This window comes from Epinephelus moara, chromosome 16, assembly GCF_006386435.1.
Source record: "Epinephelus moara isolate mb chromosome 16, YSFRI_EMoa_1.0, whole genome shotgun sequence".
In the NCBI taxonomy this organism is placed as follows: Eukaryota; Metazoa; Chordata; class Actinopteri; order Perciformes; family Serranidae; genus Epinephelus; species Epinephelus moara.
Genome location: NC_065521.1, coordinates 31,938,327 through 31,956,450, shown reverse-complemented (window position 1 = coordinate 31,956,450; position 18,124 = coordinate 31,938,327). Strand labels below are relative to the sequence as shown.

At 44.4% G+C, this 18,124-nt stretch overlaps 1 protein-coding gene across 1 annotated transcript in view; it reads right to left on the bottom strand.

Moving 5' to 3' along the window:
• The window catches only part of plxnd1 (plexin D1), a 111,441-nt gene that overhangs the window by 23,694 nt on the left and 69,623 nt on the right, over positions 1-18,124 (bottom strand). The window contains exons 19-28 of the mRNA XM_050065752.1: positions 16,043-16,192; positions 11,205-11,319; positions 10,464-10,571; positions 7,222-7,334; positions 6,067-6,171; positions 4,840-4,970; positions 2,621-2,819; positions 2,383-2,529; positions 2,061-2,217; positions 1,597-1,700 (exon numbers count right to left, since the gene is read on the bottom strand). Of these exons, the coding sequence (XP_049921709.1) occupies positions 1,597-1,700; positions 2,061-2,217; positions 2,383-2,529; positions 2,621-2,819; positions 4,840-4,970; positions 6,067-6,171; positions 7,222-7,334; positions 10,464-10,571; positions 11,205-11,319; positions 16,043-16,192 (1,329 nt within the window). The remainder of the gene's footprint in view (positions 1-1,596; positions 1,701-2,060; positions 2,218-2,382; positions 2,530-2,620; positions 2,820-4,839; positions 4,971-6,066; positions 6,172-7,221; positions 7,335-10,463; positions 10,572-11,204; positions 11,320-16,042; positions 16,193-18,124) is intronic.

Here is an 18,124-nt window from a genome sequence, read left to right as displayed (position 1 = left end):
AATTGGTATTCTTATTCTATACACATATACGATGATGATTTCTGGGTGATATTTATGCTGGTGTTATCCAATGTCAAGTCTCTAATTGATCATGTGACGATAAGATTTCATGGTAGCTAGTTTAGGTGCATAACAAGTAACTAGCGTGCCTTAGGGCCCGTCATAATAGCGTGCACTGGGGCCCGTTGTGACTACCTGACGCCACTGGCTGATTGAGCTAACATTTTTATCTCAGAGGGGGAACTAGACAGTGAGCTCTAGCTTCAACAATGCCGCTGTCCCAATGGGGGACTGCCCATTGTTCCAGCTGCCCAGGGGCGGCTGCGGTTCAGAGGTAGAGCGAGTCGTCCACTAATCAGGAGATCAGTGGTTTGATCTCTAGCTCCTCCAGTCTGCATGTCGAAGTATCCTTGAGCAAGATACTGAACCCCAAATTGTTCCTGATGGCTAATCCGTCAGTGTGTGAGTGTGTCAAAAATTGAGTACCATACGTCTGTGGTAGCCTTGGCCACCAGCACATGCATGTGTGTGAATGGGTGAATGTGACTCGTAGTGTGAAAAGGGCTTTGAGTGGTTGGGTGACTAGAAGGGTGCTATACAAGTGCAGGTCCAAACTTCAGAAGCCCAGTTAGTCCGAGAAATGTCCAGTTGGACTGAATGCCCATTTCTCCACAAGCCCGTCATCTCAAAAACAAACACCCATTGTTAAAAAAGTCCTGTTTCTCTAAAAATACAAACTCCCTGCAGTTAGGCAACTAAATCCCCAGGAAAAAAAAAGGCTGCATTGTACATTTCTGTAAACCACGGATATGTTACATTTGTCAGCAACTCTGTGGTGAAAGTGTGGTTAAGTTTGGGAACAGAAAACAGGTTATGTAAGGAAAAGATCATGTTTTTGCTTAAGACATCCATATTTAGTGGCACACAGTTGCTAAACACCTGGGTTCAGTGGCTCAAACGGGAGCAATGGGGTTTGTTTTTTGGAATAACGGGCAGTCAGAGAAATGGGCTTTCAATCCAATGGGTCGTTTTTTGGACTACTGGGGCTTCAGAATTCTGGGCCGTCACAACGATGGCATGGCACCATCCTGATATCAGCAGTAACCACGATCACAGTGCAGGGCAGCTGTGATTAATTAGCCAGTGGGATACACACATGCACTATCATGCACGGACAGACCAGCTTTCCCCATCAAAGAGCAGAGAGGCTCCGATTACAACACACACAGAGGGAGTGTGACTTAATTCTCTGCTCACGATGGCATTACTCCACTGTATCTTTACATAGCAAACAGCTGTAAGCTGCAATAAATAACGCTCTGGATCTCGAGCTCCTTTAAACATTACAGCTCTCAACAGTTATTTTTCATCATAAATTGCTACCTAATGACACAAACTGTACACGAGCTTGAATGCAGCACCTACGACTACTTGTGTACAGCCACACAGAAGCAGAGAGTATCCTCCTCCTACCTACGGACAGCCAGTGACACCATTTACAAAGAGTTTCAACACCCCCGCTGTTGCTGTTACAATATCAGGGATTCACAGGTATACCATGACAACACCTACCACAGTGGCCTCACACAAACACACCTGGTAATGGAAGACAGTGTTGAGCTTCTTCCTGCCATCTTCCATCACTGAGGAGTTATCCAGGTCCTGCAGAAGCTTACTGTTGCTGCCGGAGTCAAACCACTCTGCAGGGGAAGGAGACAGGACGAGGGAGGCGAGAGATATTAGACAATTTCATCCTAAATTTGGAAAAGAATATGCGAGACAGAGAGCAGCCGTGCTCTAACGCTCTGTGTCACGACCTGTGGAAATATTCTCGGGCCATTAATCAAATCAGCTCTGCAGGCTCCGCAGCTTTTGAAAGCAATAACTCTTTGTGATTATGACTGCACACTCTCCTCGATGCATTCTGTCATTTATTATATTGCAGCCTCAGGTTAGTTGAGCTTCATGAGAGGAATTGACCTTTTGCAAAGGAGATTACTATATCTCAGAGGGCTGGGGAGGGGAAAGGATGAAAATAATCAGAGAAAATATGCTCTTACCCAGGTCTACATCCTCTGCTCGGGGCCACTGGGAGAATGGCAGGTTTTTATAAAAGGCTTCTAGGATTTTTTCCTTCACCTGGCAGATTGTGTCTGTGTTCATGACCCTGACAGGCAGCGAGTCCATGCCACAGCCCTGGAAGGACACGTTGATGTTCTGCAGAAGTAAACACAGAGCAGTACATTTCAAACTTTGCAAAGTTGCATGAAACTCTTTGGTGGTCAACTTAAGTAAGCATGTAAGTTAGATGTTGACCTCTGAGCTCTAATAAGCAAAATCAAGGGTGTGAGAGATGAACTGAATGAGTGTGAGGCATCAGACCTGTGGCTTGGCCTCAATGTTCTCGCGCAGCAGCCACTCCTCGTTGAGGGTGTAGCGGGCCTTCCCTGTGATGGCGTCTATGGAGCCCTTGTTGATCTGCTGCTTGATTGCACACAGCAGCAGGAAGAAAGGCTCACCCACTGTTTCCTGAAAAACGAGGCAGAGAGGTGGAGTCAAAAATCAGATGTGTGATAACTCTTTTTAATCGAGCCCGCCTCATAACTTAGCTGAGCCTCACCTTGAGGTAGCTGTACATGCAGATGGACATCCAGTTGGTCAGCATCTTCTCCACCACGGACTCAGTGCGGCGCAGCATCAGTTTGGGATTCTTAGAGGCTGAGGCATCGATCAGGTCCACCAGCAGATCCTTCATGATGCTGGTGTAGTACTCCAGTTTACCATGGAGGGCGATGGTGAGCAGAGACGCAAGGCTGCATCTGAATGGTGAGAAAACAGATTAGCAGAGCAGACAGATGAGCCAAAACATGCTCTCGCAAACATGCCCTGTCAGAGTGTGCGGTCAGTGGAGATTTAAAAATAACTACATTACAGAAACAACAACAAGGTTTGGTCCTCCCCACAGCACCTGTGACTGCAGAGCCAAATAAAGGCCTGATCTAATGCAGGGAGTGTCTGGGTGAGTAAGTCCAGAGGTGCGGGGGATTTCCCTAACAAAGCCCCTTTAATCCAGGAGAAAGGGGCCACATCAGTCAGTAAGTGCTGACGCTGAGCTGGGACCGGGATGTGGTCTTGCCTCTGGAATTTTTTCTCTGATTCTCCACAATGACTTGCTAGTTTAAGGACATCAGGACCAAAACAGTTACACTGATAAATGACCACATATTTACAAAGCTGGAGCAGCCACTTTTCTGACTCATAAACATATTTCTGTTCTGTATACAGCAGATATAGACGTGGGAAGTAAAGAAGCTCTTGTGGTAAACACTGGGAAAATAGACGCCTTCTGTAATGCAATACAACAGCCAGCGATAAATACTACAGTGCTTTAAAACAAACCACTCCACTACTTTGGTTGGTAAAGTGATGAGTTCTTTGCTTGCGTAGCTGTTGTATTTAAAGCCTTTTTAGGTATTTAGCCCACTTAATTTACACATTTTTATGAAGTATTTAAAGGGACATTTCACCCCAAAATTAAAAATACATATTTTTACTTTTACGTCTGGTGCTTTTTATCAATCTAGATCATTTTGGTGTGAGGTATTGAGTGAAAGTGATCTGAAAAACTCAACAGCAATGTCTCTTTCCAGAGTCCCGGTTACTCGAGATAATCCACAGACCTTGTTGTGAGCAGTTTCATGTCGGAACTATTTTCTTTCTACCAAACTACACCTGCCAACTGTATCACAGTGCAGAAGGAAGCGTGCATCTACTTCTTCCTCACCTAACACTGAGGTCAGCCGAACACTGAGCTAGCTTACGTTACAGCTCTGTCGAGGAGGACGCCGTTACTGTTTACATCTGGTGCTTTGTCCATGAGTAGATACACGCTTAGCTCAGTAGAAAGAAAATAGTTCCTACATGAACCTGCTCACAACAAGGTCTGAGGATTATCTTGAGTAACTGGGTCATTATTATATATTCGCAGAGGAAGTTGGTGCTAGGTTTAGGCGGCAAAATGATTTGTCTATGGTAAGGAAAAGATTGCAGATGTCGCTTGAAAACACTTTGTGTGGCACAAACGTGTCCAAAAAGGCAGCAGTATGTTACTAAAAAACATCCAGCTGGAGCACCCACTAGCTCACCTAGTAGAGTGGGCGCCCATGTACAGAGGTTGTGTCCTTGCCGCAGTGGCTGCAGGCTTGATTTCAACCCACAGCCCTCTGCTGCATGTCATCCCCCTTTTCTCTCCCCCTTTCACACTATATATGTCCTATCAAATAAAGGTAAAAAGCACCAAAAAAACCCCAAAACGTCCAGCTTTCAGTGCAACAAACACACAACATGTTGTTGTTTTATGGTCTTGAACACTGCTCTCCTCAGTTTAAATCCCCTCCCACCCAACCTCAGTGGGCTTTCACGCTATTTAACCTACATCTGTTGCTCTGATCATCTAATAATGACGCGGATGGGTTTACTTTGGAGTCTGTGGAAAGCCTGATGCATCCCATGCAGACGCTAAATGGTGCTCCAGGCGTCATTATAGTGATGCCGCTGAAAACAGCTGCCAGTTGAGGCTGGAAACAAACTGATAAGCTGGAAGACGGTAACGCTGTGTAGAGGTGAGGGGATCTGCAGTTAGGTGCAACATCTAGCCATTTCACCTGTTGTTAAAAATATTGCTTAAAGCAGCTCACAGTCGCAACATGGTGCCATCCAATATAACACCTCTATAAATCTGTAGCGTCGACCCATTTGATGGCCTGAAGTCAATCGGGATGGAGTTTTTTTTTCTGTTTGTTGTTTAACTGCCAAACACATATCAGTTGATGCATTTACCTGTCTCGTACAGCAAAGTCCTTCTGCTGCTCCAAGGCGTGGACAAACGTGATGAGGAAGTGCTTGTTATTGAGGAGAGTGGAGAACAGAGTGATGCCCTCCTCCACGTTGGGCCTTGTTGTGTTGTTGGCCTGAGGACACATGGGGGGATGAAACAGTTATTTCTCCGCACAATTCCACCTAAACTGCATTATACACTTGCTGCGCCCTCCCTAATCTATTTCACCACCTCTTGTCTCGAGTGACCCATGTAGTGAACACTTCATCTTTCTATCACACCTCTTCCTTCTGCTTATTCAAACCCCCCCCCTCTGGTATCAGTATCTCCTGCTCCGGTCCCCGACTGCGTGTGATTGTCTCTAAATGTGCCGAGTCGACTTAATGAGTATGGCCTATCTATGGGTGCGACTAAGCAGCAGTGTGATGAAGTCTTCCCTCTGGACTGCAGCCATATGGTGTGGTTTGCAGCCTGACAGAAGGAGAACAGGGGTGTCCATTAAGATAAATGCCCGCCTGTGAGATTTATTTGCTGTGACCTGGAAAACACTTCCTGGGAAGACGATGCGGATCCAAGGCACTTCATCACCGCTAGACAGCCTCCCCCGGCTGCCGACCCAAAACCAGTGCCGCAATCGTTACTTTCTCTCCTCCTAACGTCCACAGACACACATGCGCGAGCGTCCCTTCGCTTTCAGCACGCACAGAGTTTCATGAAAGTGCACACTCCCTCTCCCACTCTCTCTTTATAACTCTCACTCCCATCCGCCCCTCCATTACACACACACACACACACACACACACACACACACACAACTAGAGATGGATTCCGCTGAAAAGCATACTGTTCGGTTGTCCACGAGCCAGTGGGAAGTGTGTCAACAACCTGCCATCAACTTGGTGGGCAGCGTGTTGTTTGACAAGCTGAAAATTTTTTTGTGTCTCACTCACTAGAAACCACTGAATGACACGCATTAGTATTCATACGTGCACACACAGGAGTCACATAAACACACACTGACATGCTCCACACACATTACAACAGACACAGGCAAAAACGCACAATATGCTTTTCTTTACTCCTCATCATCAACAAGCCCACTGTGAAACCTTAATAAGCTTCAGTGTGACCCAGTTGGGAAGCATGAGAGTGAAAAAGGAGCCAAATCAAGGCACTCTGGCAGAAGAAAGCCTAACCTGACCTAACATCCTAATGGCTTAACCCTTCACCTGCCAGTCCTGCAGCAGCGGGTGGGTCTCTGGCAGTGCTCGAGGGCCCAGGCCATCGTTCTCGTAGGCGGGTTGGACCAGACTCATCTCGTAGTCGGAGCACATCTGAAACACACATGCAAACAATACAAAGTCAGCTCTAAGTCATAAACACAGATGGATAGTCGGGGAAAACCAAAAAAAAGAGCTGGCCTTGAGTGTTTGACATTAAATTTGCAGTCTGGAACCAAAGGGCAGAATTTCATGAAGAGGCCCCTGAATAGGCCCCTGACTGACCATGAAAAGGGAACATAACACCGTGACACAAAACGTCACAAGCCTTAATGGCTTCAGAGACAAACTGACCCACAGCCAAGAGGCAGCCTTTCAACTCTGTCTGTCATTTCAGGACAGCTACATTTGGCTTGTATTCTAACTGTGTCTGTTTTGTGTGAGTGTGTGTAATCTAAGAGAACCAGAAGCTCTAGTGGAAGAGAAAAAAAAAGAGCACAAGGGGTCGTGAGTAGAGTGTTTGCTGTTTTAGCGGAAAAATGGAGAGACGACACTGAAGCAGCAATACTTGAATTGTGTTTCTCTCTGTGCAGCTTTTCAACACTCTCCCCACTCACTTCCTTCGCGACAGAAAACACCGGCCACTGCAACCAACCGGCGCGGCTGCCATTGCGCAAGCGCTTGTATACTTGCAAAACAGTGTGGGTGTGTGAGCTGAGCAGGGAGTGTGTTTTTGAGAAATCAGGGGGAAAGTTTTCCTTGTCTCAGTGCCCGCTATTGTTCTGTCTCCTTGAAAGTCCAAGCCTGTGGTTGGAAGACAAAGCCCGCTGAGTTGTGTCTGTCTGTATCGGTGAGAAAAAAAACAACCACCCACCGACAGATAGACCTACAGTCTACCTTCAGGGTGGATCGCCCATCAGAAAAATGCTTACCTATAGAGAACACATTAACTCTCCTGCAGGGTGCCAAACTGAGCTACACTTCTCCAGACGTCTACTGTATGTTTAAAAGTTTCAAGGTGAATTTTCATCCTGCATATTAGAAGCGGTGGGAAATATGGGACATGTAGGGGGAAAAAAAAAACATTAAAAACCCCATTGAGAAAAATGGTATTGTCAGTCTGCCAGTCGAAATCAGATAGCGGGGAAAAATAGGCTGTCTCACCTTGGGGAAGAACGTGCGTGTGACAAACTGTTTGTACTCCAAAAAGGGGATGCCCTGGCTGCGATTCAGCTCCTTGGTCAGGTCTGTCATGTCCGTCTGCAGCTCTGCAAAACCTGAAAGGACAAAAGGGCTTTCATCATGAAACTGTCTCTAAACCACAGTCCTGACTCCGACTCCTTCATCTACATTTGTTGCTAAGCAAGATGAGTCAGAAGTCTATTCACAGAGTAATGCAATAACAAATCAAACTCTCCCAGGGTGCCGTGGGATCGGTAAGAATCTGGTTGATTTCACGGGAAGAGATTTTAGATGAGACACAGAAATGAGTCTTTGAAAGGAACAGTGTGTAAGATTTAGGGGAATTTATTGCAGATTGTAAGCAGCTAAAAGGTCTCCTAGTTAGAATCCCTTCATTGTTGACTGTTCAGGAGGTTTTAATCTGGATCTGGATCTGAATCATCCCTTCCTCTACAAAACAAATGGCCTAGATGATTAAAACCGGTAATGGTTACAAATCACTGTTTCACCAACGCTAGGGGTATGTCTGAGATAGTCAGCTAGCCCAGCACCTGCTAATGTGTGCCCACCTCTTTTCTGTGAAACCTTAATGTGTGCTTTTCTTATTTCTGATCCAGACATTCAGGAGGTTTTTACCAATAGCCAAATTATCCACTGAGGTCTCTTCCTCTCCAAAACAAACAGACCCAGTACTTTAAATCAGTAAAAACAATAAATAAAGGCAGTTTCAAGTTACAAATCAGTGTTTTTTCAATGCTGTTTGGCATATCGGAGACGAGCTACTAGCCTAGCACATGCTAATGTCTGCTCGCCCTTTACACTTATAACTTAAGATGCAGACGTTCAGGATGATTTTACTGTGAGCTGCCTTATTTGCAGAGGGCTGCTAACTACAGTGGCTGATGGGCTACTTTAGGAACATGACGGTGCAACATTGTGGACTCTGTGGATGAAGCCCCGCTCCTTATGTAGATATAAAGACTCATTCTAAGGTAGTGAAAACACAGCCGTGCTTACTTTTAGGAGTGTGACGATCCATCAATCTGGATTGATATATCGATTAAATGATCGACGTTCAAATGTCATCAATGCAAAGTGACAACATCGATTTATATCATCTTCTTTAGGATATGCTTTTATTTTGAAAGTCTTTGTCACGGTCAAACAGCGGCAGCCAAGAGAAAGACGATGAGGATAATGCTATTTACTCAGGAATAAATCAGCAGCGTGGAAATATTTTGGATTTCGGAGAAAATTACAGGACAACAGACAGAGCACATGCCATATGTATATTGCGGTGTTTGATCTTGCGGGGATGTAGCCATTTTTCTGCCATGGTTCGCGTCCTGTAGGCGATTTAAAGTGAGAGTCGGCCCAGCCAGACCTTTCTTTTCTTGAGAAAGGTCTGGTGAGTGAGACTATGCTAAAGCTAACAATAGGTCACAAGCAAAAAATAGTGTTTTGTCTCTGAACCTTAACAGTTATTACTGGGCTGAATTTTACACTTCAGTTAAATAATGTTGTTAGTCCATGTTTTATGGCTGTAGGGTGAAATGTGCCTTCAGGGCTTTACGCTAGATAGACCTGAAATTTTATGAAAAAGATGATGGTTTGGGTTAAAACTTCCTCCTTTTATGGCCAAAAGCAAAAACAAAAGCGGGTGGCAGCTTCTTCTATAACCGACTGTGTTTAATGGGCAGATGATATTATCTCATATTGATCGCAGGCCCCTGAATTGCATCGAATTGAAAACGTATTGTGGCAGACTGTAATATCGGCAAATATCGTATCGTCGCCCAAAGAATCGATATGATATCGTATCATGATGAAACAGGTGATTTGCACTAAGTTTCCATTTCTGACATGATATTTCCCTAAACCCAAACACTGCTTTTGTAATTTTGGAAACCTCCGGTTGAATACTTGATGTACCAAACACTGATCCTTTGATCTCTCTCCCTCCCTCTCTCTCCCTCTCTGAGTCCAGCACGGCACGCATGCAAATATTTACCAAACGACAATCAGGGCAGCCAAATCCAGTCCCTCATCCAAAACATGTGTGCAGCCTGAGGTTTACATGCTGCAGAAACAGTATCAGCATGTCCACACCCCGACTTGAATCTGCATGCTAATATTATAGCCACTTTATTGGATAGCATGTTCAAGGAGAGGATAATGTTCTCCTCTAATGAGACGCTGGAGATCCCTTTATGGAAAAGCTCTTCCTGTCACAGGATGAGAGACGTATTTGGGTTACAATGCCAGTTTCCTCAGACTGTGTTTGTGTAGAAAGAAGGGAATACTAGACCAGAGGGATTAAAAACATATTTCATTTACTCCTCCAGGTTATTTATCCTCCTGCTCACTAAAGCGTCCTCTAAACCACCAGTCAGTTCACACCATCGACTCCTGATTAGACGCAGCAGGCCTGAATACCAAACCTCCTGTCTGCCTCACTTTTGCAGACAAATACCAAAACCCTCTCATGCCTACAGCCTGGAATATGTCAATTTCCCATCTCCCTTCACTCCCTCTTCGTCTGCTTTTATTTTATAATTTATCTTTTGTCTCGGCTGAACTATCCCTCGCTTTCTGCACACTCACCCTGAACTCGGGCACAAATCTATCTGTGTCCTCTGACTAAATAACCTCTCCTCCGCTCCCCTGCTCCCTCCCACGCTTCTGCTTCTCCTCGGACTCGCGGCCCTGACTCCCGCTCCTATCGCTTCCTCCCTCCATTTCTCTTTCTCTATCCGTCCCCCCCATCTCTACGCAATAAATCTGGTTGCTCAGACGCGGAGTGGCCTTCACACAGCTTTACTCTAATGCCCTAGAAACGCACACACATATGCACAGACAGACACAGAGCACACGCAGGCCTTGGTCCTACAGAGGAGACGCAGCAGAGGTGATGTGGCCACTCAGTATGTCTGCGTGTGACTGATCATTTGTCAGACACTGTGTTTTATGAGTCACGCTTACTCGGCACAAATCTGTCAACTGTTGTATCTCCCTCCCACTTCAGACTCAAAACAATCTCAAACAAACACACATTTTGCACACACACAAACATACGTGGTCAATATTTCCGTCTTCCCAGAAGCTCTTTTTTCATGTCAGTCGACACAAAACATCAATTGAGGTCTAAACAACTCTGACAGCAGAGCTCGGACAATACTATAGGGTGCGTGTATGTGCATGTGTGGGTCCTTGTGTAAACACACCTTTACGGATCTCCTCTCTGATCTGGGACTCCATCTCCTCCATTTGGAGCAGAGTTTTCTGCCAGTAGCGTTCCGCCCTTCGGCTCTTTGTGCAGTACACTACAAGAGCTGTGAGAGACAAAATGCAGTTTGAATACAGTATGTTTCAACCCAAAGGCTGTAATCACACACTGACAGCTTCCAGTAAACCTGAAGGATAAAAAAAAAAAAAAAAAGTGTCTAAAAAGATTTTTGAGTTTCTGAAATGACACTCAGGATATATCACCTTTTGCAAGCCTGTGAAAAATATTTGCATGAATGTTATCTGATTGTGAGAACATGCAAATGAAAATGTTCTTTTTTGGTGAATGTGTAAATGAAATTTGTGCACATATTCCAACAGTTATGTCACACACACGCCTAAGAAGAAAAAAAAGGGGGGGGGGTCTGTGAACATCTGACAACAGATTCAAGGCAGGAAACTATGAAAGTCCACTGTAGCACCAATTTTCACCCATACACCTGCCCTGCGCGCACACTCACGCAAAGAATACAGAGTACAGTACACACACACGGACACACACAGGCAGACAGCGAGAGGGAAACAGTGGGGTCTTTGTGTTTGGGGTTCTGAGGAGGGATGAGGCAAGTGCGGGAAACTATGACCCCCAAATTCCTTTTATCTGTTCCACATCTGGGGCGTCCATCTCTGCAGCAGGCACACATCCATCATCTGCTGGTGAGTGTGTGTACACAACCTACCCACAGTGCACAGCAGCAGCAGCACGCAGCACACCACAATGGATACCACGATGGCCAGCTCGCTGCCGCCCAGCTGAACTTTGGCGATGGTGTGACGAAAGTTCCCCACTTGCACCTAGAAAGAGAAAGAGGAACAACACATGAAGCTGGACTGAGATTCTCTTTCTTTCTTCTACGCTTTCCACCTTGCACATGTTAAAGCAGACCTCATCATGTTATATATATTCTTTTTCTTTTGTTTTATTTTGTCATTGTAGTTGCTGTTTATTTGTGTGCAGCCTACATGGACGCCAAATACTGTATACACCGATACAGTGGTGAAACATGTCGGAAGAATAACAAAACTTCTCACAATAAAACACACACTGTAAACAAAAACTCTGTCTCTCCTACGAAGCACTATAAATAAAATCTACCACGAAAGCCTCCCCTCCTTAAACACAATTCAAGTCTTTCTATCATCCACCGAGAAAATGTTATACGAGGTTAAGTGCAGAGGCTTCAGGTGGAAACATAGTTCGTCATGCACTGGTCAGTTTTCAGATTTTGGCTATTTCCAAAACATGTCTTCTTTCAGACTAGCAAAAAGAAGATTATTTGTGTTCAGATTTCTGTTCTGGAAATGTATGCAAAAACATTAAACATTACATTTCAGAAAATTTGTAATACAAAAAATAATTACTTAGGACGTTTCATGGTGATATCTATTAGTTGAAATGTTTACCTGTTTCACCTGTAGAGTCTTATTTGTGGTCTCAAAATGTATGGGATTTTACATATATTTAGAGGTCAAAATGAGTTTTTATGCCTCCGTGACAGAGATAGCCGTGACCGGGGGCATTATTTCTTTGGGTTGTCCATGCATAAATTGGTCCATCCTTACATCTGTCCGTCCCGTTCTTGTGAGCACAGTATCTCAAATATCTCATGATGTCTTTTAAAAACATGGGAAGAAGGAAATGAGCAACAAAAGAGGAAATGACCCCCAAAAAATAGCAAAAAAAATAGTAAAAAGAGAAAATTAAAAACAAGAACATTAGTAAAAAAACAAAACAAAAAAAAAGTAAAAACAAACAAACAAGGAAATTATCTGGACAGAAATCTTAAAAATTAGGATTATTCAATTTACTTTAATTTAATTTAATTTAATTTAATAATTTTTCCTTTTTTATTTATTTATTTTTAAATATTTTTCTACATTTATATATTTTTTTTGCAATCTGTGGGACATTTCTAACCAGGTTTCTCAGTGCCTTTTTCCCCATGTTTCTGAATGTTTTTTTGGAACCAATTTACTCAGGGTTCAAGGCTGTAAATACTTCCGAAAGGTGTCTGAAAGCAGCACAAGAAAAGTGATGTTGCTCCAGGATTCAAAGGGTTAACTCTTCAGATTTTACACAAACATCGACCTGGACTCAAGAATGAACTGATTAGAATTTGGTGGTCAAAGGTTACTGTGACCTTGCGTCTCAAAATGTCAAGAAGGCCTTGTGGGAATGTCTTCAAATTTGGTACAAACATCCACTTGGACTCAAGAATGAACTGATTAGAATTTGGCGGCCAAAAGTGAAGGTTGCTGTGACATCATGAAACATGTGTCTGGCCATGAGTCAGGACGTCATACAGTAATTATGACGAAATTTCTCATATAGGATAAAATAATGAAGTCACGACACTTTACATCTAAAAGCTCAGAGGTCAGTGTCACTGTGACATCATAATGTTGTGCAAAAACACTTTTCTGGCCATTACTCAATGTCATATCTCATTTGACGCATTTTATTCCTAAAAACATGGTTTAAATTATTTTTTTTAATGGCTGTCGAGAGTATTTTTTGATTTATGGAGGGATGAAAGTGTAAAAACCTTTGACTCTAACATGATAGAAAAATGACACAAGAATTTTGAACCTAGCTTTATCAAATGTTCTGATTTCTGTTCTGGAAACATATGCAAATTAGCACACATTTAATTAGATAATGCATTATTTGCATATTCAAACATAACAGTCAAATAACTTCTGACACAAAAAATGATTGCCTTAATGTTAGTAATCAACTGGAGAAGTTTCATGGTGACAAACAAGACCTACTCTACTCAGATAAACTATTCAACCTGCCCTACATACAGCTAAAAGAGTGCTGCAGGAATGAGTCCTAAAATGCGGAAATGAGTTTGTATTTTTGCACTCTCAGTTCCCTCATCTCAGAGTCAATGGGTTTCTTTTAATGAGTTTTTGTTGGTTAGATTCCTGAAATAAGGTCTGTGGTTAACACGAGCTTATATTTCACATATTGTTCCACGGCGTCAGTAAAACCACCACTTGTGCATTTTGGAGCTTTTACATGTCTGAGATGAGGCAGTTGCTAAGAAGCGTCTAAACGCGACTACAGAGCATCATCATGCCGACCACAGCTTTAACAGCCTCGTTGCGGTGGTGAAGTTAAAGTAACTCAACCATCATCATCATTCACAGCTTTCTACTTCTGTTATTTTTAAAGCATACATGCAATCACCAGAAGTGGCGCTCCTTTGTGAAGATTATCGTGCTGGACGAAACGTATAAGTGTCATAAACTTGTGTTTGCCACAGAGCTTATTTTCTGCAACAATCCAGAATTCAGTGCACTGGATATACAAAAAAGGTCAACCCTGCAGCAGTCTATAGTCGTGTACCTGAACATCCTGTAACCTGTTTTGGTTGCACTATGCTTCACATGATGCTCTCTACTACAGCTGTTTTTCCATGAGACAATATCTTAGACATACAATAACAGAAGGAGACATTTGCATTCTATGAATATGACTCAGTATGACCTGTCTTGAAAAATAAATAAATAAATGATAAGATCTCTATAATGAGCCGGCGTTCAGACGTCGTCAGAAGTCTACTCCAAAGCTGTGCGAGGACATAAAGGAAAGAGAAAATAAACCCATGGACTTCTTTCTCAAGATCTGCAACTGTTAAATACCTCCCTGGATACTTGGTTGTCAAATGATAGATTGGAGAGATGAGGACGAAGACAAAGACGGAGCAGTAATGAGCTGAGAATGCACAGTTGCTCGTCTCTTTTTTCATTGTAATACACATAGAACATGGGCAGTTTTAATGGGAACACAAGTAGCTGCACACATGCACACGTGCATAGTCAGACGCATCATTTTTTTCATGGACACAGGTGCAGACACAGAAATAAATTACACACTACGGATTTTGAAAAATGGCCTCTCGCTGCAACGAGCTGTAGAAGTCACCCGGTTCAGAGCAACCCAGATGTGACAAGAAAAGGACTTTCACTTCTGCCTTCTGATTAGTCAGCAGGGTCTCTGTGGTCCCTCCTCGCACCCTTCCCTCTCCTTCCCCAATCCGAACATACTTCATAAAAAGAGCCTCAGATAAAAAGCCTCCAATCCTCAGACCAAATCCGTCTTACGCTGCTCTTACTCAGAGGGGGGAAACTGGCTCGCTGGGCTCCCTCCATCTTTTCTAATTCCATCTTTCTCTTTCTGGTCCAGGCATTTATTTACCCAGGCCAGCGAGAGAGAGAAGGCCTTCTTCCAGAGACTGCAACAGCCAGGCCTGGTGTAATGGAGGGGAAAATGCCATTGTTCCATGTTCCTGTTTCGCTCGGGGTACAAAAACACTGCTTCCCCACATCCACTTCTGCAGCTCAGCAGCTCCACTTCAGAGCCAAGCAAAACACGGGCATGTAAAAATAGATGTGCCACCGAAAGTAAGTGAAGAAACATAAATGGCCATAAGCTACGCAACGGCCCATGTGCACAATATATTCAAATGTGCCGACACAATGGAAAATGTGTGTTATGTTGATGCCCCTGTCGAATGTGCACACCAATCATCCTCACTGCCACCCATTTGTGTTGTGACATCTCATCTGACCTTTGCCCTGCCTTTACGTCCTCGCTAATTGCCTGTGTTTATTCTCAGACATCCTGAGAGGCAGAGAGGGTTGGGTGGGGACGAGAGCGAGCCACAGGTATACAAGGAGAAGGAGACGGAGGAGGAGGAGGGCGGCGGGGGAGTGTGAAATAAAAGAGCTCTCCTTCTATTTCTGTGTCAAAGTGGCGAAACGGTTCTTACAGTGCAACTCAGCTGACAGACAGAGACAGAGTAGCATATGTTTCTGCGCTATTTCAGCGAACCACTCACAGTCTGGCTGGTATTTAAATATAGATGAGTGCTTTCCCCCCTTAATAAAGCCCTATCAGAACGGACAACAACAGATGGGAAACGTGGGTAGAAGGGAAGAGGGTGTCTGGTTTGATCAGGACCGCGCAGCCCTCGACCACGTCTTGATTAAGACCTTTAATTGCGATGGAGGGGAATCGGAGACGAAACAAAAACACAGACGAGGAGTGAGATCACCGCTGAGTCAGAAGACTTGCTGTGAGAAGATAGCGCCTGTGTGATAGGTGATTGTGTCTGCAATGATAGACGGCCTGATAAGGGGATTAAAGAGATAACGGGGGAAGTGGTAAACATTTCACTGTTCTGCTGTGGCATTGTGGCACCGAGTGACGGCTCACCACCCCCACTAACTGCTGATTCATGGTGGCATGCTCAGAGACTACAAACCATTCATAATGCCTGAAGAGAGACACACATATCACTGACAGTGCATGGACGTGTGCAGATCAAATCTGTTTCAATGAACATCGCAGATGGTCTGGATTCCGACTAAATGTTTGGCTTATGAGCGCCGTGTGACAGATGGGTGATATCCTTAAATTTCCTTGGTCTATCCAGCAATATTTTCAACACAGTGTTGTATGTGTTTTTGTATTTTATTGTGGTGTTTTACATGTTTGCATACTTACTGTGACCGGCAGCTCTCTCTCGCTGGTGCCCAGCAGTCCGTTGATGGTGCAGTGGAACAGCTGGTCGTTGTGGAAGCTGATGTTACAGGGATAGGAGCCAATCATCACCGAGTATTCCTCCGGCACCAGCTCCAGATCGCTCGGCCCTTTCTGCGCCAGGAAACGAACAAAAACAGCCGTCAGCCGGTCAGCGGTAAGACAACAGAGGGGCCTGGTTTGAACAGGCACAGATAACATTCATGAAGGCCGCGGCAGCTTTAACCCACACATACTGTACGGGCAGACACATACGCACTTCTCCTATGCGCAGACACACACACACACAGAGAAAGCGAGGTGCGGCAGGCCTGTCACGCAGCTGTCACACAGAGGAAGCCAGCAGAAAACTCATCCAGTTTGGGCTCCAGTTGAGCTTAAAGCAGCAAACATTCCCGCTGCCTCTCTCACATGGCCAGGGAAGTTTCTACAAACAAACCCGCTGACAGTCATCCCTGCCTCTGCCCAAAATAACATTCTCAGGGCCTTTACAGGAGCCTGTTGGAATAAGCTGCACAGCCCTTTTTTATCAATCCAACTCCATGTCCCAATTCCATGTCAGTCCAAGCCAAACCTCGCACTGCTAATTTCTGGTTTAATTAAAGGGGCACACCACCAATTCTACAACTACAGTTTACTAGTCATGGTGAGTAATCTCAACCTGGGTTCGGAGATTTATAACAGAAAGCCTGTGGGGCATAGAGTTTGAAAGATGTTTTGACAGGGAGGGTTTCATGAGAGTTGCTTGTAAGTTGCATCATGGGAGATGTAGGATCCAGTGTTTTTGGGGCTTGTTGCTGCTGCTAACATTTTGACTTTCTTCACTAAATCACTGGGATACTCCTCCAAAAGAGCCCTGTACCATATTCAGAGTATAAATACAGCAGCAAACACTTGTTTGTTATATAAAGACACAGTGGAGTAATGGCGTCCTGACCAGAGAATGAAGCCATAATACCTCTGCATGTGTTGTAATCGGAGCTTCTCTGTTTGTTGTTGTGGTGCACGGTCTGGCTGCACATGCCTATGTGCGTATCCCATTGGCTAGCTCATCGTTGTTGCTCTACACTATGCTCATGCAGAAGTTTACCGCTGATGTCAGTATGGCGTTGTTGTGTAGGCGTAGCGCTCACCCTGTGGTTTCCCCCCAGGTTAAGAATGGTAGCTCTGTCAGCACTGTTAGCATCGTTAGCTGCTAGCCACTAGCTCAACCACCTTTATGTTGAGAGCTGTTTGCATTCATTTCATTCATTTTCTATAATCTCTTATCTAATATCTTGTTAGGGGTGACGGGGGGCTGGAGCCTATCCCAGCATACATTGGGTGAGAGGCAGGATGCACCCTGTACAGGTCGCCAAACTATCACAGAGCTGACACATAGAGACAGACAACCATTCACACTCACATTCACACCTACGGGCAATTTAGAGTCACCAATTAACCTGCATGTCTTTGGACTGTGGGAGGAAGCTGGAGTACCCAGAGAAAATCCACGCTGTCACTGAGGGAGCATGCAATCTCTGAACATTGTATAGAGCTCCTTTAATGTCAATGGCGTCAAGTGTCAACGGATTTCTACTTGGCATGCCTCCATATTTAAAGCTATAGTTGGTTACTTTTAATGACTTTAACTCAAATTTGCTGCAACTTATGACTACATTCACAAAGTATTAAATTACACAGATAGTCTGTGAAATAAGTGATGCTCCTCCTTCTCCTGTTACCTCTAATGGCCTTTACCAGAATCTACCGCAGTGCACCAAACACAACCAATTAGAGCCAAGGAGTCTCTGAGATTATTGTTTTGGCCTTTCGCCTTTAATGACAGGACAGCTTCAAGTGTGAAAGTGGGTAGAGAGGGGATGACACGCAGCAAAGGGCCGTGAGCTGGAATCGACCCATGGCTGCTGCAGCAAGGACGTTGCCTTTGCACATGGGGCACCCACTCTACTAAACCTGCTGAGCTACTGGGCACCCTAGAGCTGTGGAGTCTCTAATGCACCTGTCAATCATGTCAATCACTGCGGTGAACTGTGGTCAAACTGC